The sequence below is a fragment of the Sebastes fasciatus genome, chromosome 11 (assembly GCF_043250625.1).
Source record: "Sebastes fasciatus isolate fSebFas1 chromosome 11, fSebFas1.pri, whole genome shotgun sequence".
NCBI lineage: Eukaryota > Metazoa > Chordata > Actinopteri > Perciformes > Sebastidae > Sebastes > Sebastes fasciatus.
In genome coordinates, this window is record NC_133805.1 from 35,676,895 (window position 1) to 35,700,089 (window position 23,195).

The 23,195-nt window shown below is 42.6% G+C and overlaps 1 protein-coding gene across 1 annotated transcript; it reads right to left on the reverse strand.

Moving 5' to 3' along the window:
- Positions 1–1,008: 1,008 nt before the first annotated feature.
- cnpy1 (canopy FGF signaling regulator 1) lies at positions 1,009–22,905 on the reverse strand. The gene is made up of 6 exons (XM_074652362.1): positions 22,596–22,905; positions 19,762–19,864; positions 17,777–17,892; positions 2,017–2,229; positions 1,702–1,798; positions 1,009–1,185 (listed from the first exon to the last, which is right to left on the reverse strand). Exons 1-6 carry the CDS (start codon positions 22,671–22,673, stop codon positions 1,145–1,147), a joined length of 648 nt encoding a protein of 215 aa, XP_074508463.1. The 5' UTR covers positions 22,674–22,905; the 3' UTR covers positions 1,009–1,144.
- Between the last annotated feature and the right edge of the window lie 290 nt (positions 22,906–23,195).

Consider the following 23,195-nt stretch of genomic DNA (forward strand, 5'->3'; position numbering starts at 1 on the left):
TCTCAGTCACAGCAGCCGTAGAGTAAGTTTGGCTGCTCAGTGGTGATGGAGGTTGTACCTCATGATTGTACATGAACATGTTTCCATCAGCCTTGACCTCATGTTTTCAGTGCTACATCAAGCTGTTAAACTCTGGAGTGATATCTGAATATATTGAGAGGAGCTTCAGTATGATCCCGTCTCTGCAACTAAACATGCTTTCCCTGTGGACGTGCATCCTTTAGCATATCAATGCAGAGTGTTCTGGCCAATCACCGACCAGCTGCTGCTATATCTGGCCCAATCAGACGACGGAGTCTTCAACGCTTGCTTCGGCCTGTATACCGGCTAGTTTGTATGAGAAGACACTTGACTATTTGAAACCTGTGCCTTTACATCCAGCTGCAGCTTGTCCTCCACACACTACAGCTTTTGGGTTTCTGCATGTTTGTCCCCGTATGTTCCTCATCTGGACCATTTAGAGAGTTACATACAGTACATCTTATCACTTTGGATCCAAAAATGATGCTCTGACCTTCCATGAGCAAGGACAATATCACTATATTTATACAAACTGAAATAACACTAATGAATGTGAACTAAACAAACGTGTGTAATTATGGTGTAGAATCAGGGCAGCAAATAATGATCATCAATAGATTTCACATCATAAAATAGAGAGACATGCCCGTCACTAATGTCTTGTTCTGTCAAACATTTAGAGAAGCTGGAACCAGAAGATGTTTCACACTTTAGCTTGAGAAATGGATTAGTGGGCTAATTGTTGCAGCACTATGTCGAATGCTATCTCAAATTTCTATTTTTCTTGCAGCTCAAAGCAATCGATTCCCACTGACTAAAAGCACGTCAACACAGTAGAAACACAGCCATGGCTTCATCAGTGAGCCCAGCTTGGAGGTGTGATTGTGGTTAGACAGACCAAGAGAAGCAGCCGCTCACAACACAGACCTCTGGACGGACTCCAGGAGCATTTCAAACCACAGACAAAAAATAATGTGCACAATAGGGTTTCTCAAGATTTGGTCTTTTATTTATTTAAAAAGTGTCAATTGTTTGTCAGTAAGTGATTTTGTTAAAGGCCTCTGTTTGTGATCTCTGAAACAAAGCTGGTCCCACCTTCGTCCACTAAAAGTGTAAAACAACACTATAACTCCTCGTTGGTGTGGCTGCTGTCTCTGCAGTAGTCTGGAATGAGAAACAGAAAGGCCAAAATACTGTTGAAGTTAATGACATTAATGAAACGTTTGTATTAAGTTGCACTGTTGTGTTCAAATATAAAGATTGAATCTGCTGTTTAAGGAGTTCATCATGACGGGGACAGTGTTGTCCTCCCCTTCTAAGCAGTTTGTATGTCTGTCTCATCTCAGCTGGTACTACTGTAAGGCTGTGGAAGCCAAACTCAACAGGGACAAATATGCAATATAAGAAATTCACCAGCGATGAGTACATAGTGTACTATAAATCATCTGTCGGAACAAAAGGAATTGCATTCAACTAGATGAAAATATTTTGAAATGCAGAAACAAGCAAAGATGAACCAGGAGCATGTGAGCTACTTTATCAATGTTGCTGATATTACCAGACACTATCTTTGGATTCAGTGAATTTCTCCAGCTTAACTCTAAAAGAACGGATTCCACTTGATTTGAGGAGCGATATGGATATCCTGTGTGAGGGGAGGATGGATGTAAATCTGTGTACCTGAGATTCTGTTGCATAACTCCTCGTGCACATGCTCTACGTCCTGGCTGAACAGAGAGATGATATCATCCTCCAGCTCCTCCACGATGCTTTCACACTGAGAGAAAAACAAAGGCGCTGTAGAAAGACTTGGCCTGGAGGTGGCTCGGCGACGCACGCACATACATATATATATATATATATATATATATATATATATATATATATATATATACACACATATATATATATATATATATATATATATATATATATATATATATATATACACACATATATATATATATATATATATACATATACTTTTGCACTTACTGCGAATTTCAGGACGTTTGATGCCTCTGGTCCATCGAACTGGAAATTTTTAAAGTCTGGGAAGTCCCCGGTGGCCCCACTGCTCCTGGGAGCAAACCTCCTGTACCGTTTGTGCTGGGTGTCGGGGTCCACGTGGACGGCGTAGTCGCTCATGCTGTTGCACACCCCCTCCAGGAGCTCGCTGAGGTGAGTCTCTGAGCGAGCGAGAGGTACCTGGCCACACAACCGAGAGAGAGGAGGAGAACATGGAGAGCAGATGTTGAGCTGTTTGGTGGGTTCTGGTCTGGTCACATGACATTCCTCTCATCTTCCCAATGTTTCCTACACTAACTCAACACATGCCTCTGAAAACTGGGTAAACCAAGCTGGAAATATGGTTAAAAAATACATTTCCAAATCTGAGATGGCAACTGTGTCACTGCCATGGCAACCAAATAAGACAATCGGTTAGCTTATCGTGAGGAAAACAAAAAGTCTCTCTGAACCCGTCTGACGGTGACAGTCGTCAGTGTGGGTCGCCCCGGTGTCAGCTGTGTTACACCACAGGGCTCTGTGGGGGTCAGCAGGGTGACCTCTTGTTTCCGCTGTGATTCTCCGTCGTCACTAACAAACCTCACCCTCCAACTCTGACTTTTAACCTGCACACATACCCTCCCCACCTCTCCATCCGAACTCCACCGTCCTCTTCCTGTCCCCCCTTTGAGGACAAAACAGTGAGGCGGTGGTGTCTAGACGGGTCAAGACAGGTGCAGCACCCTCCTCCCACCATCCCCAGAAGGAGATTGGGTGACAGGGGTGACGCCTGGGGGATGAGGGGGCGAGGACAGGCGGTGAAAAGGGTGAAAGGGGTGTGTGTTGGGGGGGGGGGGGGGGGGGGGGGGGGGAGAAATGTGCTTTTTACACCTCCAAGCAGGCTGGAAAAAGCCAAAGGGAGGGGGTGGTTTCCTAGGAAGGGTCGGGTCGGTGGAGGAGATGGGAGAAGCCTCAACAGAAGCCAAGTGCAGCACTGCTGCACTGCTTCAGCAGCTTCAGCTGCTTCTCTTTGGCCCATTCATCCCCCCCATCCTCCATGATCAAAGGAGGAAATCTTCCTTGTCTTCTTTGGTCAAAAGGTGGCGGGGGGGTGTGTGTGTGTGTGTGTGTGTGTGTGTGTGTGTGTGTGTGTGTGTGTGTGGGGGGGGGGGTTATGGGGTACTGCACAGAGAGGAAGAGGGGAGGGTTGGAGGGCATCTTGCAGATGAACTGGATTTTGTAACAGTGTCGATATATTATTCCCTGTCCCTCTTTTGTCTCTTTTCAGAACACTACACTACACTACACTACACTACACTACAAGATGTCACAAAGTGACAAAGGGCCTCTCCGCCATCTGTTTTCCTTCCTTTGCGTTCCCTATTTTTTCCTCCTTCATAGTGACAGTGAGTCGCACCAATCACTGATCCCTCCGTCTTTAAGGCCCTCCCCACCTCTTTGACTTCTGATTCATTCAGCAGAAGATCCCTTGAGCTTGACAACACTGTTGTGCTGAGGAGGAAGGAAGTTAGCCGGTGAACAGAATATGTTACAGCACGGGGCCAAAGGTCGGAGGGCGAGCACCGACGGATGTAGGTCACGCAGGCCAATGACGATGAGGTTCACCTATCAATCAAAATCTGCTTGTGATGACTTTGACACCAGTGGCACCATGTCATCCACTGAGTGAGTGAGATTAGTGATCATGTCTAGTCTGGCATATTTGTGGGACAGATATAGATGGGGCCAATTGTTTTCATTATCTACTGATGTGCACGTGACTGTCACGATCAATCAAGCAGTCATTTGGTCTCAAAATGTGTAAAATGTCTTATCGTTAAAAAGTAAGAGAAGCATGAAATGAGCACATCTGAGCGGCTGGAACAGGACAACTATACAAGCCATGGATCATCTTTACTCAAGGTCTGCTCACTCACTTTGATTTAAGCTTTCAACCACATCTTATGGTCTTCATCAGCAGATGGAGTTTGCTCATTAGTCATGGAGATGGCTTAGCAACCATTATTCAGGTCTCACTTTTTTATTCATATTATTTTTCATGAATTGAGTTTATTTTGTCAAACTATAATTTCTACGGTCAAGACAGAACTTTCAATAGGTTGTACTTGACATCCGATGTTCTACTTAAACTACCCAACAATGCTTTTCATTGGGTTCCTTCTATTCTGGGATGGTTTGGTTCAGCTATCCCTTTGACTGATTTATTTTTATTAAAAGGTCAGATCTCAAATATATAAAAATATGCATTTTCAGTTCTCATGGTGAGTATGATTACAGCCTCCAAATTTATTTTTGGAAATTAGCTAAAGCGCCAGATTTGGAAGATTAGGCAAATAAAATGGAAGAGAGAGCACTAGTTTGATTTGGTAGTTTATAATTTGTTATATCAAAATAAGTGTATAGATATATATACAAATAAAAATAACTAAGTATAACTAAGAACCTCTTGTGAATGTTCATTGTTGACTGGGTCTTCCATGTCTTGTATGTTTACTCCTGTGAAAAATACTCTATTACAAAGGAATAAATACAAAAAAGTGTTAATCAGCAAAATGTAGATATTAAGTATCAAAAGGAAAATTAACCTTTTCAAAGATTTATATTATGATATATGATGATATTTTATTATTGATGCATCATTATGTAAGTATCATTCACATAGAGACTACTTAGTGTTTATAGTGTTTCCATCTATAACAATGCATCATTTCTATAATAAGACAGCTAGTACTAAAGCTGCCAAGTAAATGTAGAGTCCTCCTTTTGCTTAATAAGCAGATCAAATCATATGACGATCAGACTATATAGGAACAGTGGGACATCACATCACTGCTCAGAGGTGTCTTTTCTCATCATATATATGTATCTGATGATATGAAGTTTGAAATGTAAACTCAAACTAAACCCCATTAAAAAAAGGACACCTCCCACTGCCCGACAATAAAACCACGTCGGTCCATCTCAGCCCGTGCTCGGGTCGGAGTCTTTATCATGCCATGCTACAAAATGGTTTGGAATTAAACCCCTTCCTTGCCAGTCGGAGTCTTGTGAAAGGGAGCTGTCAGTCACAGTGTTGTTTGAAGAATGGGGTTGGGGGGCGGAGGTGGTGGTGGGGGGAAGAGACCGGTTGGGCCAGAGAATAGGCTTCTCAGGGATGCTATCCTCCATTCAATTCCCATTGGATAGGGAGCCATTATTGCACCACTGTGGACAGGGGCCTTTCAATTTCATTGTTCTGGTGTTATGGGCCAATGAAGACCCATAAATTAATAATAATAATGATATTGTCATGAAAGCAGCGAGTGGAAGGAGAAGCTGAAATGTCATTTTGACCATTATGCCATTTAAAGCATGGATTAGTGAATAACAAAGTCCATGATAAAGGTTTGATGATAATAATATCACTTCATTATGACAAGAGAGAAATATTGAAGCAATTTGCAATTAGCTGGCAATTCTGTATGTAAATAATATGCATCCGTAGAATAGCATTAAATCATAGCCTAGAGCTGGTTAATGTCATTAGGAAGAGGATGGAGAACAGGTGATGCCAGGGACAATTCTTAAAAGCAATAGGGCAACATTTTGGGGAGTAAGCTTCTTTTTTCCCATGAGTTCAATGAGAAGATCAATATGATCCAGAGTCAGGGCGTGGTTAGCTTAGCTTAGCTTAGCATGAAGACTTGAAGCAGGGGGAAACTGCTAGCCTGGCTCTGTCAAAGGGAAATCAATAATTGTAGTAGTAGTTTTAGGAGGAGTTAAGTGCTGGAATATTTCTCAGGGCCGTTGGGATCTTGAGGAACAGTAATGATCCTCTGTACAAGTTCAAAAATAGACCTACTAGACCTCTAAGGCTCACTGATTAACATGCTGTATGTAGTTCATCCTGTTTGATCCATCCACAAACAGCAATAAAGAATCTCTCTCTGGACGAACAGTGACTGTGTGCAGCTCCCTGACGTCTCGTCATCACAGAGAGGTTGTCAGGTTTGGTACCATCATGCCTGCAGAGATCAAAACTCACCGACCGTATTTGGCTACCCACTACATCTGGAGTCTACAGTATACTGGGATACACTACATCTGGAGACTACAGTATACTGGGATACACTACAGCTGGAGTCTACAGTATACTGGGATACACTACAGCTGGAGTCTACAGTGTACTGGGATACACTACAGCTGGAGTCTACAGTGTACTGGGATACACTACAGCTGGAGACTACAGTGTACTGGGATACACTACAGCTGGAGTCTACAGTGTACTGGGATACACTACAGCTGGAGTCTACAGTATACTGGGATACACTACAGCTGGAGTCTACAGTGTACTGGGATACACTACAGCTGGAGACTACAGTGTACTGGGATACACTACAGCTGGAGTCTACAGTGTACTGGGATACACTACAGCTGGAGACTACAGTGTACTGGGATACACTACAGCTGGAGTCTACAGTATACTGGGATACACTACAGCTGGAGACTACAGTGTACTGGGATACACTACAGCTGGAGTCTACAGTATACTGGGATACACTACAGCTGGAGACTACAGTGTACTGGGATACACTACAGCTGGAGTCTACAGTATACTGGGATACACTACAGCTGGAGTCTACAGTGTACTGGGATACACTACAGCTGGAGACTACAGTGTATTGGGATACACTACAGCTGGAGTCTACAGTGTACTGGGATACACTACAGCTGGAGACTACAGTGTACTGGGATACACTACATCCGGAGTCTACAGTGTACTGGGATACACTACAGCTGGAGTCTACAGTGTACTGGGATACACTACAGCTGGAGTCTACAGTGTACTGGGATACACTACAGCTGGAGATTACAGTGTACTGGGATACACTACAGCTGGAGTCTACAGTGTACTGGGATATACTACAGTTGGAGTCTACAGTGTACTGGGATACACTACAGCTGGAGTCTACAGTGTACTGGGATACACTACAGCTGGAGTCTACAGTGTACTGGGATAAACTACAGCTGGAGTCTACAGTGTACTGGGATACACTACAGCTGGAGTCTACAGTGTACTGGGATAAACTACAGCTGGAGTCTACAGTGTACTGGGATACACTACAGCTGGAGTCTACAGTGTACTGGGATAAACTACAGCTGGAGTCTACAGTGTACTGGGATACACTACAGCTGGAGTCTACAGTGTACTGGGGTACACTACAGCTGGAGACTACAGTGTACTGGGATACACTACAGCTGGAGTCTACAGTATACTGGGATACACTACAGCTGGAGACTACAGTGTACTTTAGGGCCAAATGAGCTCTTTACACAGTGCTTTGGGACAAATGGGAGCCTCTTGCCTGTTTATGGCCAGCTCTTTACGTTGTACACAAACCAACTAGCTGACAGTTTGGAACACTTCCTTTAAGTTTAGCAAAACTTGTAGTACAGTGACAGCGAGGGTTCACCATAGGAGCAATTATGAACTGGAAAAGGAGGGAAATTTAAATGTAAAGGACGTAGCTGTAGGTCCTACGTCATGGGGGAGTTTTATGTCAATCAGAATATAAACGGCTGCATGTAAACGGGAATATGAGTGGAATATTCATTTAGTAGGAGGATTATTTTTTTCGGAAAATGGGCAAAAAACTGAATATTTTGTGCATGTAAATGTAGTCAGTGACATGATCCCTCACAGAATTCCAGGACATAACTCCCCTTAAAACCACAAACTTTTTTACATTTCTGTTTATGGATTTAACAAACACAAATGGGGCATGCTGGCAGCAGAATCATTGTGATGTTTATTGCAGAGGCCTATTGCATGTCATCTCTCTCTTGAACTATTCCTTTAAGAACCCAGCAGAGAGAAAAGACAAAACCTCTCTGGATTAAAAAACGAAATCATTAAACTCACATTTCTGGATCATGATACTATGTGTCACTGTGTCAGCGTGTCATTGTGCATCCTCTCATTCTCAATGCATGACTTCCAACCGGTCACCATGAGATCAGCTCATCGCTCCAACTAAGTTCAATGTCTTTGGAGGCCTTAAATGTGTCATTGTTGCAGCAGGCAGGTTTAACTTTTGTGCCACGGAGCAGCCCCATGCCCCCAGGAAGTCCTACTGTGAGGAGGCCAAAGAGCAGAGAATTAAAACCTGCAAATCCTCCTCACTGATGGCATCTAAGCTGTGACATCCCTCCCTCTCCGATTCACACTAGGTCAAAAGCTGCTGAAAAGGAGGGAGCCGGGAGGGCATGGGATCAAGGTTTGGCTTCTTCTCTGGCTCAGTAACATTTGATTGACCAAACAATGCAACAGGTGGAGGTTAGTGTCAGCTAAGGGCAGAGGAGGAGCTCATCTCTGGAGGAACCACACTATCCTGGCCTGGTGGCTACAGCACGATAACAACCCAGAAACACTGGTCTGGGTTGTAGTTAGGGTCTGAAATGAACTGTTTTCACTTCTTGTCTCTGTGGCATATTTTCTGTGTTTTTTGTAAGTGAAAGAATAACATTTTAGATCTGATGTCATTCAGTGTTCGATATATTTTACATAAAAAACATCAAACATTAAAACATTATATGCATGTTAAATTACAGTGTTTGAATTACACCGTGGAGGGAGGGTAGTGCACACAGTACTGTACTTTGTTACTGTCATCTATAGTGGTTATTTGCATAAAAACAGACAATTCAAATGATTATGATTATTTAAATATTTGCTTTGATTAAAAAAAAATCTTGGAGAGTTGTTATGAAGTTAAAAGGGTCATACTTCCCTTATCTATTTTATATTGATGTGAAAACATCTCCTTCAAACTGGATTTATTCAAGTTTCTCGCCAAAAACTACATTTTACAAGATTACATTTGTACACATCATGATAACATTGTAATTAACCTTCACTCAATAGTCCTTTTTCCTGAGCCAACTTTGAACGTCTCATAATAATAACTGAAATGCACCTCCATTAACGTTAGTAGCTCAGTCAGGACTGTGCTGCTAACGGCTGCTAACAGCTAACGTTACTAACTCTCCTCCTGCTGATTTCAACACGGGTTTGTTGTTCAGAATGCAGCGTTATCAGGGAAAGATAGGGAGCGTCCCCTCAGGTTTAGTAGTGCCATGCTGTTGAGCGCTTTTTTTTTCTCTCTGCCTAGTCTCTGGTCCCAAACAAACTGAAACATGATCCAGCGTAAGTATGCGTCATTGTGCAGCGTAACTGTGGGAAAGCATCAATAAGAGGAATCGATAGTCACGGAAGCATGAGATGCCAACAAAGCGGACAACTACTGTTCTCTATTGTATTCCCTGCCTGCCAAAGTGGCGGGTGTCCTGATGATTTCACCCGCCAATGCCGACAATTTACCCACATTTTCCGGGTACTAATTTCAGACCCTGGTTGTAGTGATACGTTCAAAGAAACATTCTCCACTGTTGGATAAGTAAACCAGAGTATCTGTCCATCAGAAAGTCAGAGAACACATTTTTAAGACCAAATATAAAGAAAGAAAGTAAAAATCATGGAGTAAGGGTTCAGTTGCCAAGTTGCACAACAATTCTAGTATTACATAATAATATTAACATGGGGTCTGTAGGAAGGCTTACATGAATCAATGTTTGTTCTTGTACATTTGGTTCCAGTACTGTTACATTAGTCACTTCAGTTTCTATTAGAAGTACAGCAAGGTCCATACAGGAGAAGTACTAGAGTCATTAGATGTACAGCAAGGTCCATACAGGAGAGGTACTACAGTCATTAGAAGTACAGCAAGGTCCATACAGGAGAAGTACTAGAGTCATTAGATGTACAGCAAGGTCCATACAGGAGAAGTACTACAATCATTAGATGTACAGCAAGGTCCATACAGGAGAAGTACTAGAGTCATTAGATGTACAGCAAGGTCCATACAGGAGAGGTACTACAGTCATTAGAAGTACAGCAAGGTCCATACAGGAGAGGTACTAGAGTCATTAGATGTACAGCAAGGTCCATACAGGAGAGGTACTACAGTCATTAGAAGTACAGCAAGGTCCATACAGGAGAGGTACTACAGTCATTAGAAGTACAGCGAGGTCCATACAGGAGAGGTACTACAGTCATTAGAAGTACAGCGAGGTCCATACAGGAGAGGTACTACAGTCATTAGAAGTACAGCAAGGTCCATACAGGAGAGGTACTACAGTCATTAGATGTACAGCAAGGTCCATACAGGAGAGGTACTACAGTCATTAGAAGTACAGCAAGGTCCATACAGGAGAGGTACTAGAGTCATTAGATGTACAGCAAGGTCCATACAGGAGAGGTACAACAGTCATTAGAAATACAGCAAGGTCCATACAGGAGAGGTACTAGAGTCATTAGATGTACAGCAAGGTCCATACAGGAGAGGTACTACAGTCATTAGAAGTACAGCGAGGTCCATACAGGAGAGGTACTACAGTACCACAGGTCAGTATAAATATAAAAACCCGAAGAATTCCCACAATGCAGAGTTTACGTTTTTAGCATAGCGATAAAGTATCTCCTCTTCATTCGTCGTCATTTTGACAGAATCATGAAGACGAGACGTGCGCTGGCTTGTGGTGCGTTTACTTTATAGTCTGTTTGTGGCGCATGTGCATGTCACGTCTGCGACAAGCTTTATTTACTGCGTGCAGGAGAACACAAAAGAGAAATAGCTAAACCAAGAGCTAAATGACATTGTTGTTGTTAAACACGATATATCGTGGCTGTATTATTTACATGATATTACTATTTTCATGTTTTTAATACCGCGATTACTGAGACACCCCTAAATGAAACGTATATGGTTCTGTTGCTGAAAGGGGTGCTCCACTAATGGTCAGTTGACTCAACCCTAGATAAGACTGTTGTCTGTCTTCTGACAAGTCTGAGAAAAGCTTTGCTGTTTCAATTTTGACCTTTTAAACTGACACAAAACTGTTTCTTCAGTGAGTCACCAAATTTGATGGAAGTGCAGTATTAATTGATTGGAGTACTTTTTGTTGAAACATCTTACTCTGATAAAATCAGCTCTGCTTCTTCTCCTTGTAGGCTGTTGAGGGTCGGTGTAAAATCACAGCTCCACAAAGAACATATCATGTTGTTTATGACTCATGTCTTACATGCCTGAAACATTTCCTGTGTTCAGTATATACAGTAATAGCTGTTGCTGTATGTGGTGTGATGTCTTTGTGTGGTCTCGCACCAAATAATAAAATGTGGGATCAATACAAGGTGCATTACCATGAGCTGTGTTCTGACATGTGGATTTGCTCTTTAGAGCAGTTTCAAAGTGTCCTTTATAGGGATGTCCATAATTAACCGTTTAACTGTTAACCGCCATTAAGCATTTTAACCGATTAACGCTATCGGTTAAAACGGTTAAAAGAAATGTTAACAATTAACTCAAAAGCTGAGCGGCTCAGAGGAGCGGCTCGTCACTTTAAGGAGAAAAGCTGGTCCACCTTAACAACCCACCTTAAGAGGCGGAGCCGGAGTTGCAGGATACAGGAAGTTGGCTCCGGTCTCCAGCTCGCTTGAGCGGAGTGGAGGAGTTGTAATTTCGTAGTATTTATTCACCGACAAATAAACTGTACACACACTGCTACACCTACGTTCACAGCTAGAACGCCACCAACAACCTCACACTCACCGCCAACACAAACACACGGTCTGTTGGAAACTCACTAAAGTTACGCCGGGCAGACACACAGCAGACAACCTGCTAAACTAAACTAAATGTGTGGTGGAGACTTTTACTGGGAAAGTGGCTGCATGTCCACGACACTACACGCAGCACCATAGCTGCTAAGTTAACGCTCCCGGACGGTGAACTGGGGACTGCCGTCAACCAATATCTGTTGTGCTCCTGCAGCTGGTACGAGGCACAATATCTTGTCCGTTAATGGTTAATAATCTGTTAACGAGGGTCGATTATCGGTTAAGAACATTTTTCAAAATGAGCATCTCTAGTCCTTTATAATATGTTACATACGCATCATTTTGTGAGCATGTTAGCATAATCTTTGGCTGTTTGAGTTTACAGCACTCAAACACACACAGTCAAACACACACACAGACACAGCTAGGGGGCAAATTAAATGAAATCTAAGCAGAACCCACGAGGGGCATAAGAAGAGTAATTAGCATTCATATCTAAATTAATCCACTTTTAGACAACTGCTTAATGAGAAGCCAAGAATGACACAGATAAGCTGCATTACTAGCACCATGAAGGACACTTAGATTTGGATGACATGAATGCAGCATCCATCATGGAGACTAAAAATAGCTCCAACCACCACAAGGGCTGGTGTTCAAATGTGTCAGATACTTTTGTCTTATGAGATAAATAAAGCCTCTTTATGCAGCATGGAGTCCTGGCTTTTTGTTGGTGTCATTTACACTTGAACCCACAACCCAAGTATTATGACCTAAGATATTATATTTCATCCATCCATTTACTTCTACTTATCCTGGGCTGGTTCACGGGTGAAGCAGGCTAACGTTTTCCAGCTCTTCTTGGGGGACCCCGAGGCGTTCCCAGGCCAGATATGTAATCTCTCCAGCGTGTTCTGGGTCTTCCCCGGGGCCTCTTACCAGTTGGACATGCCCGGAAAACCTCCAAGGGGAGGCGTCCAGGAGGATCCTGATCAGATGCCCCAACCACCTCAGCTGGCCCCTTTCGACACGAAGGAGCAGTGTCTCTACTCCGAGCCCTCCAACAGCCCTGTGAGGGTAAAGAGCTGGTCCACTATTCCACGGCCAGGACGAAATCTGCATTGTTCCTTCTGGATCTGAGGTTCGACAATCAGTCGGAGCCTCCTTTCCAGTACCCTGGAAGAAACTTTCCTGGGGAGGCTGAGTAGTGTGATAGCCCGGTAATTGGAGGACACCCTCCAGTCCCCCTTTTTAAAAATGTCCCCGAGCTTCACGGGACACTGAAGAAGCATGTCAGCCAAGACAGCCCAACAATGTCCAGAGCCTTCAGCATCTCAGGGTGAATCTCATCCACCCCGGGCGCCGTGCCACTGAGGAGCTTTTTGACTACCTCAGCGACCTCTGCCAGGGATAAAGTCTCCCATCACGGGCTAGATGTTCTAAAGCCTGAAAACAGAGCCATGAGGAGGAGCAGACGTCTAGTTTTCTCTCAGAACACTTGAATTACAATATACTGAAAGGTTATTATGGGATTTTTGCCAAATGATGCCAAAAATATGCTGCCTAGCGAAGCTTTAAGTAAAAGTACAAATGTATTGGCATCAAAGTATACTTAAAGTACCAAAAGTAAAAGTAGCCTACTCTACCATGCAGAATGACCCATTTCAGAATAATTAATGATATCATTGTATTATAATTATTGATGCATTAATGTGTTCATCACTTTAATGTTGCAGCTGGTAGAGGTGGAGCTCATGTTAACTGACTGATCATTGGTGTGGCTCATAGTAAACCTAGTGGAACCAGATATACAGTGATGGTGGTTGGACAACTAACTGGACCACTGCTGCTGATAGGATGGAGATATGACGCCGGGTCGCGGTGCAGAGTATCGGCTCTTTGCTTCAGTGAGAGGAGGATTCACAGTAACGTTAGGTCAGAGGTAGAGAATGGTGTCTCCTGTCACTCACTGCAGAGCCTAATGATCATTTAACATGAACACTGAACCTCCATAGAACGCTCACCCAACTTTGGCACATTTCACTGTTTATTGATAACTCTTGAAAAATCATTTTGTAAACCCATTCATATATAGAGATATATAATCTAAAGAATTCAAATATAGATCATTTGGCCCTTTCGTCCAGCCCTCTTGTCTAACTTTCACACACCAGTGAGTGCAGCTATCAGTGATTAAAGCCCAGGAAATCAATGGCAGAGCTGGACACCTCATGATAGCCTGGTCTCTGGGCAATAGAGGATGTCCAGGTTCCAATGGGATGTGACCTCATTAGACCAGGAACAATAACCTGGATCCATAGTCTCACTGTGTGTGTGACACACACACACGCACGCACGCACGCAGAAAATGTCTCCTTTCACTACTGATCAAATGCCTCTTACAGTGATTTAGTATTGCTCTTCCATAATGTTGGGAACTCACAAGAACTGACATTTCCCATAATGCAACTACGCATCTTTCATCAGACCTTCCCGGTATGTTAAACACCTACAACTTTCAAACTCCACACCTAAAGTTTCTAACACGTTACGAGCTGAGATAACCCAGGTGACATTGCTATGACATCATCGTTTGTCAGACTTGACAAAGGTCATCATCATACGACGCTTTTCACAGGCTTAATGGGACTGCACTGTAGGGACACTCTCCAGCCAATCAGAATCGAGAATTCTACACATTTGAAGTCATTTGATGGGTGATAATGATAGCAGAGGAATTAGCTATAGTTATTATGCTAAGTAGGTAAGGGTGATTATTGTGGGAATGCTGATTCAGCATTCCCAGTATTGTTCTTCTAAGGTTTATTCAACTTCTTCAATCAATTATTTCTTCCGTACGTTTTTTGGCCTTTAACTAGTCCTGCATACTTTCAGCTACAGAAACCGTTCAACTATCAAAATATTCAGCTCTTTAAGGACATTAGTGCTATGACTTGGCTTGTTTCAACTATTTATAATTTTAAAAAATATTAAGCTTTTTCCAAATTTGTATTACAACGTAACTCAATGGAGAAAATTTTCAAATCCTCTTAAACCTACTCCACTTTGAAATGCTACTGCTTCCGCATACTTTCAGCTACAGACTTCATTTAAACTTTAAATGGGTTACAAGTCTTTGAACTATTCAGCTATGATTCAGCTTTTTGATAACTTTTACAGTTTTTCATTTATCGCAGTTTACGTTTTATGAAATTTTCAGACCTGGGCACGGTGGTGCAGTGGTTAGCACTGGCGCCTCACAGCTAGAGGGTTGCAGGTTCGAATCCGGCTTGGGACCCTTCTGTGTGGAGTTTGCATGTTCTCCCCGTGTGAGCGTGGGTTTTCTCCGGGTACTCAGGTTTCCTCCCACAGTCCAAAGACATGCAGGTTAGGTTAATTGTGGACTCTAAAATTGCCCGTAGGTGTGAATGTGAGCGTGAATGGTTGTCTGTCTCTATGTGTCAGCCCTGCGATGGACTGGCGACCTGTCCAGGGTGTACCCTGCCTTCGCCCAATGTCGGCTGGGATCGGCTCCAGCCCCCCCGCGACCCCTAACGGGATAAGCGGTTGCAGATGGATGGATGGATGGATGGAAATTTTCAGACCATTTCAGATTTTATAATGGGTGTGTATTGCGTGGGTCGTTAAGGGCTAGAGTGTGTGACATCATCGTTAGAGTGCGGGAAAGCTTTGAAATCTTTTGAAAATGTTCCGAACAAATTGCTCCCTAGCCCACAATTTTCACTCTTCATAGATAATTTTTTCATCAAATTGTAGGAAATTTTGTGCCGGTCGCAGTCATGTAGCTATGGAATCAGTCGGACTTACACATTCGTCTCTAGGGTCCCAAAAGTGAGAGTAAGTCCAACAAGCCGCTCCAGAGAGAGCAATGTTGAATCAGACGGGAAATGTCTGAAAGAAAGTTGACAATGGCACTTTTCTAACCTGCTCCCATGATCCCATTTTTGAGCTGCTTCTCTCTGACGATGACATTATTTTGCCGATTGGACTCACATTTTTTGTCTGAGAGACACTTTTATGACATGTACAGTATGTCCCTGGTTAACTCCTATTATAAACTGTCTCATTGAGGGTGCTTAGCAGTGTGGCCATCACCTCGGCAACGTTTGATTGCTGCTAGACAGCTGATTCACATTAGCCAATCAGAGCTGACACACACACACACACACACACACACACACACACACACACACACACACACACACACAGTAACTGTATCTTAAAGGGACTATTTGTAACTTTCAGAAATGATTGTTAACAGCGACACCTGTGGCCGTGAAATCAACGAAAGTCAGCGTCGAGCTTGCTCGCTCTAAATATATCTGAACGAGCATCGCTCAACACAGTGAGGCTACACACGTCAGCTAAAACAGACTATCACTCTATATTTCACCTGCTTGGCAGTAATGTTAGCTGACCAGACGAAGGTCTCTCCATGAACATGATTTAGATCTGATCCTAGTGTTGTTTTTTCCTGCCTCAGCGCAGCGGGGCTCTGCAGCGAGTAACTTGCAGCGAGAAGCGCTGTCGTCTCGGTAACAAAAGTATGGCTTCCATAAGGAACATCAACACTTCTTCATTGTCAAATCTTAACTGAAAGAATAGGTCTTCTACAGTCATTAGTGCAAACAAAAAATGCAGTTTTGTTATTTTCATATAAATATGATGTAATTATAGACTAAGGCCATCAACATCAATTGAAGCATAAGCTCAACCAGAACTATACTAAAAAGAAAAAGAACAGTATAACATATGTCTCTATTCCCTGATTATCAGCTCTTAATTGAAAGATTAGTTTTTCCACTCACAAAGTGCAGTATTTGGAGGAATACGGTTGGATTTCTGTACCACTGTGTTATTTAAAAATAATTAATTACTATAAAACACATTACAGGGATTGTGCTGCTGGAATTACTGTGTTGCTGAAGTGTCGGCGAGAGGGAATATTATAGCGCGGCTCAAGTAACGTAACGTTAATCATATGCTGAAATCCAGCGTCCTCCACGACTGCATAAGGCTGCATATCGTTCACTATAAACCTCCCCGATGCTGTAGTTATGTTTTTTGCCCTGTCTGAGTCTGAGTCTGAGTCTGAGTCTGAGTCTGAGTCTGAGTCTGAATGTAGAGGCTGTTTAAATGCTGCAGGGAGAATGCACCGCTGCTCTTTCCAACCCGACTCTCTCCTCCTTACGCTAACGACGGACACACCGGAGTGTTGCCGCTAGCATAAACCACATGTGTTGCACAGGGCTCACACAGTCACCGTTTTATCCACCACTTCTTTTCCATCATTTTCATGGTAACACTAAATCTGTAATGCTCTCATACAGCAGAGAGAAACGACGCTGCTGGATCCTCTAACTGGACTTTATCGTGTCTACTCACCATTTCTTATCTGAGTGACAGCACTCTGCACTTCTTCTGTGCCAACTGAGAAGGAGGCTGGGTCACGCGTCATATCTTTGGGGTACAACACATGAGCAGTAAAATCTGGTCTGCACTCGCCGAAATTGAGCCAATAACAACGCACTACCGCAGCTTCAGTTACACTGCCTATGTGTCATTCCCCACACCTCTAGACCCATGTCCACCCGTGTCCCAGCATCCTTCAATAGGCCTTGATTTCTATGTGACAATAAACAGAAGTCTAACTCTACATGAAAAAATACACAATCGGCCTCATAACTTATTTCAAATGAACCGAACAATTCATACACGACCCGAACCGTGACTATTGAACCGAACGGTTCGGATTTCTTACCTGAACCGTCCCATCCCTAATGGATATGTAGAGCGCTTTCTCTACAGTATGATTTTATCTTCACTCCTGTATGCGTTTTGTCCTCGGGGGCCCCTGTATTGGCTCCTGTTGATGTGGGGGAGCATTTTAGACTCATCGGAGTTAATGTGGAACAAAAGCTAGCCAAGTGGGACAGGGCTTGAGTTTACTGTCAACCAGTAAGCAGACAGTGCTTCAGCCACTACATCCAACAAAGAGCTGTAGGAGACGAAGAGTAGCATCTTTACCTACACATCGGTGTACTGTACCTTTTTGTCTTTCATGGTTCCATCAGGGTTTAGTCTAAAGCCGCCGACTTTGATGGTTTTCTTCGGGTCCACCAGACTGATGGAGTACTTCAGTTCATCCGCAATTGCCTTGCATGCTGGGAAACACAGGTAAACCTCAGTGATGGCAACAAGACAAGCTGCAACTCATTGTCAGAAATGTATTCATTAAATGGAGAATTATTTAAAAGGTCATTCTTGGTAACTAAAGAGAACTACATGTCCAGCTGTGAGCATGTCACTGATATTAAACTCTCCTGACATCTGATGAACTGCAAGGAGTCTGTACACTACACTTGGAGTTTCTGACAATATTGATCACAAAGTTACAAAAGTTAATCAAATCAATTAGCATCAAATACAAAAATCTGTCTTTTTATGATCTGGCTTTAATTTGGGAATTTTTAGTCAACATTGTTATTGTGCACAGTTCAGACAATCACACTAAAGCTTTATCAGCCTTACCTGGGAAAAAATGTTTGGTGAACCCGACTGATTTTGGATTTTTACGGCCAAGAGACCAATATCAATATTTGAGTTAAAACCATGATCAATAATAATATAACAATATATAGGCCAATATTCATTTCACAATATAAACACATATCATAAGCATTTTTTTTTTTAAAGTTATTTTTTGGGGGCATTTTTTAAGCATTTTATTGACAGGACAGTGGATAGAGTCTTGGAAAGGGGGGAGATAGAGAAAGTGGTTGCGGAAAGGGCCACAGGCCGGATTCGAACCCGGGCCACCGCGGTCAGGACTGAGGCCTGTTACATGGGTGCCCGCTCTACCAACTGAGCTAACCAGGCGACCATAAGCATTTTTTTTAACTGTTGAAACACTTTTTGGACTGTAACCAAGACATGTAGGGAGTGGGACATTTTACAGTGTAAAAATCAACTTGTCGGTTCTCTCTGGTGGATGTTACACCACCATTTATTGTTACTTATCGGCCAACATATACACTGATATAATACATCTGTGATAAGTGAATATTGGCTGGTGTATTGGTCAGGTTCTAGTGAACACAAAAAGTTACACAGTAACTTGTATGCTAGTGCTGTCAAAGTTAACCAGAGAATAACGTGTTAACGCAAATTAGTGATTTTTAGGTTGTGGCGGATCAGTTTTAAATCTAGAGTGAAGATACTGGTATCATATGAAACTAGAAAACCTCAGGAATCCATTGGCTTGTCACACTAGCTTGTCGCGAAGGGGGTTAAATAACACTCCAAAGTTAAGCACAATTTTCGCGAGGAAAAACTGTCATGTCCATTTCCAAAGGGGTCCCTTGACCTCTGACCTCCAGATCAGTGAATGTAAATGGGTTCTATGGGTACCCACGAGTCTCCCCTTTACAGACATGCCCACTTTATGATAATCACATGCAGTTTGGGGCAAGTCATAGTCAAGTCAGCACACTGACACACTGACAGCTGTTGTTGCCTGTTGGGCTGCAGTTTGCCATGTTATGATTGGAGCATATTGTTTTATGTTAAATGCAGTACCTGTGAGGGTTTCTGGACAATGTCTGACATTGTTTTGTGTTGTTAATTGATTTACAATAATGAATATATACATACATTTGCATAAAGCAGCATATTTGCCCACTCCCATGTTGATAAGAGTATTAAATACTTGACAAATCTCCCTTTAAGGTACATTTAGAACAGATACAAAATGTGTGATTAATTTGAGACAGAGAGAGAGAGAGACAGAACACATCACTTCGATTCAGCCTTGCTTGTTTTTCGTGGTTGTAAATATAACTTTAGGCCCTAATTCTATTTATCAATCCATAATAATAATAATAATAATAATAATAATAATAATAATAATAATAACACACACACACATACTATAGACAATACCACTGACTATCCGGGTCACTGCCACATTAGAACAGCAGCATCTGCAATATTTCACCTAATATAATGATTCAGTTAGAGCAGTGGTAACTTACCAGAACAGTAGAGCGCCTTGTCCCTCTTCCCCTGGCTGCTGTTGATGAAGACAGATAGCACCATCACAGTCATCTGAATAATCCATGAGGCCATATTGATAACCTAACAGGACAGGCAGACAGTTATACCGACGGTCTGATTAGACAATAGTACATTGTGACAGTCTAATAGATCACATTATGATGTCTTTTAGTGTCAAAGTGTTTCAATGAGAAAGTCTTTGAGTGGTCAGAAGACTAGAAAGGAAAATCCATTTACCACTTACCAATGCTGAAGAGCCTTACACTTTCATTCTTTCTACCAGCCAGCAGGGGGCGACTCCGCTGATTGTATAGAAGTCTATGAGAAAATGAGCCTACTTCTCTCTTGATTTATCACCTCAGTAAACATTGTAAACATGAGTTTATGGTCTCAATCTCTAGTTTCAAGTCTTCTTCAATACAGCATGATGTTCAATTAGTAAATTATGTTCCCATTTAGAGTCTGTCTGGAATTTCCCTCGGGATCAATAAAGTTACTATCTATCTATCTATCTATCTAAATAGACCATAAAGCAGAGGATGCTTTAGGGCGGGGCTACCTTGTGATTGACAGGTCGCTACCACGGCGTTATCCTGTCTGGGAGTTGTTCGTGTTTTCGTCTTACAACTTTAACTCTTTCACAGTGTGTTTTCACTCCATCAAAGTTAATTAGAACCTTTTTGGTCGCCTAAAAATGTCTTATTCAGCATTCCATTGTACTTAGCCTCCACCCTCTAGTGTCATTTCTGGTTGCAAAAAAACAAGATGGCAACCAAGCCCCCAGGAAGAGCGCCGGTCGTCGATCCCAACTTTCATAATGGCCAAACGGTGGTACAACTTCCGTGTCCGTCAGCTGATGCCATTGGGCCCTAAAAGACTTTTCCCCATAGACTTACATTGGGAAAGAGACGTCTGTAAATCAACTCCCCAGTGTGAACACTCAAATAGTCCTTATTTAAATCATCAGGTCCTAAAAGTTATAAAACGCACCAACAGCTGAATCCAGAGTTACAGTATTTCCATTCCTCCGTTCATGTAAATGACACCCAGACCGAGACTGGAGCGAGGGCTGGGAGGCGGAGTTAGCAAGCCGTGATGACAGCATGATGGTTGTGACCCCGTGACCGAGCCATGTGACCGAGCGGACGCTACTGCGCCTGCTCCACGGGCCCAATGGATGAGGAAGATTGCGGGAAGATCTGAGTACTTTTCCAGTCAGAAGTCGAGCTATTTAGGCTTCATGCGCCACTGAGACACTTTCATAGGAATGAACGGGGCCCCGCCTCCAACGCTGTGTCCAGTTCTCTTACTACATCCATGATGGCAACAGCCAAAAACTAAGATGGTGATGACCAAAACGCAGATGGAGTCCATGTTGAAATACATGAGATTTGTTGTTTTACTTTTGTTTTTTTATCTACTAAATTTCTGGTATGGTGACATCCCAGGCGTAGGCAGTGGTTGGCTGGAGTAAAAGGAGGACACAATCATGATGATTGAACCATGAATAAAATCATTCAATATGTAGCTGCCAGAGTTTTGGGGTCACAGTTTGGTATGTTTTAGGTCCGGTGGGAAAATCAGATAATTGAAGTGGCTCATCCACCTCTTGTTCCAATGCAGGTTGAATGCCCCTACTGTAAATCGCTCTGGACAATATATGTATTTAAAAAATCCCTGAAATTTCATATATATTTGAATGTCTGCCAAACATAAACCTGTGGTAGGCTAATAACAGCAGTAACATGGGCCTTTAGTTAGGCTCCAGCAGCAGGCTGACACACTGTATTTATGACCTGCTCAGCCCAACACACAGGCTGCAATGACACTGTTTGAGTCTAATAAGACTATAGTACCAACTACCGAGGTAAAAAACTAAAACAAGTCAGGCGAAGGTTTCTGGATGTGCAATATGAAGAACAGTTGCATCTGTCCCCCTGACAGTCCCGAGGCTACTGGAGCCTCCAGTTATCTGTCAGACGGCCTGAGTAAAGGTCATGTACAGCAGACTAGCCAGATAGATTTTTTCTTGAAATATTTTGACTTTATCCTCATCAAATCACGACTTTATTCTTGTAATATTACAACTTTTTTTCTCAAAATATTATGACTTTATTCTGGACATCTCATAGAACACAGATATGAGCAATATGTTTTGAATGTGCAGAAAGTTATGAACATGAGCAGAAATCTTGAAACACATATGAGCTATTAATGTCCAGGGCTTTATAAATGAATTCAGATTAATGAATGCATCATTGAGGTGCATGCTGTAGGTGGTACATGCCCATTTAAAGAGGTTAGCTCTCCAAACAAAAGACACAAAAGGGGAGGGAAGAGTAAATCATGTTGACATGTGTTGAATGAATTAAATAAGAGAAGTTGATCTACAGGAGAATACATAGTTGAAAGCAACACAGAATGCCTGAGATCTTTACTGCATTACATCCCATTATGTTTCATACTGACGTTCTTGTTTTCCTTTACATAAATAAAGACATTTACACCATAAAATAGTGCATACACATGCACCAGAATGCAGGAAATGAAGTGTTGACGCTCACATTCAGATCAAGTGAGAAAAGGAATGAAATAGATTAAACTCTATTCTAACCCGTGCTGCTTGGTGTATTGGGTGCATGCCGAACTGAAAGCTGACTTAAGTCAAATCGTAAAGCACATTTCATTACGTTTTTACCGCAACGATTGTCGGCCAGTACGCAAGAGCACATTGAATTCCTAGATTTCGCAGCGGGGTTTGGTGCCGTGGTCCGTGTTGTACATACTGGGGCTGCGGGACAGCTGATCTTACCTGGCGGGGAGAGAAGCTCCAGGCAGCGGGCAGCGAGCAGCGGACTCCGGTGACAGCGGTGTTGTGATGAGCTGTCATGAACTAGGCCTACTTCTCTCTACTGAGCTGGACATGTTTGGTATCTCAGCACAGGTTACTGACTGCTTTCATTCATACTACATTACAAGTTTGAACTTTCCGGTCGTAACTTTCAAAGTAAAATCTTTATTGAATAACAATTTGCAAAATGTGAGTAATACATGGGGATTGAGAAGGCACTTAATATGTCGGCTCAGAGGTACGTCACAGTAAGTAAAAACTGTGCATCCTCCACTATCTTGTCATATAGGCCTACATACAAGACGCTGTGTGCTTTAATCTTGAAGGCACAGTCCCTTCACTTCCTCTCTCACTCCACCTACTTCCACCTGACGTCACGCAGGTGACGCAGTAAACGTGCCGGGCTGCTGTGGAGCCACGTTCAGTCAGCCCGCCTCCTTGTCAGCCAATCATGTTCCAGACTCACAGAGCACAGACCAATCAGACAGCTACGTGTGTTGTTGAATAATGAAATCAGAAAATAGATTATTAATAAAACTTTATACAATACAACAAACACAA

Excerpts from the sequence above, each read along its gene's own strand:
- cnpy1 (XM_074652362.1), bottom strand. The coding sequence starts at position 22,673 with ATGACAGCTCATCACAACACCGCTGTCACCGGAGTCCGCTGCTCGCTG. Across the intron at positions 19,865-22,595 it reads GGAGCTTCTCTCCCCGCCAG|GTTATCAATATGGCCTCATG; the intron begins GTAAGATCAGCT and ends CTGTCCTGTTAG. Across the intron at positions 17,893-19,761 it reads CAAGGCGCTCTACTGTTCTG|CATGCAAGGCAATTGCGGAT; the intron begins GTAAGTTACCAC and ends TGTGTTTCCCAG.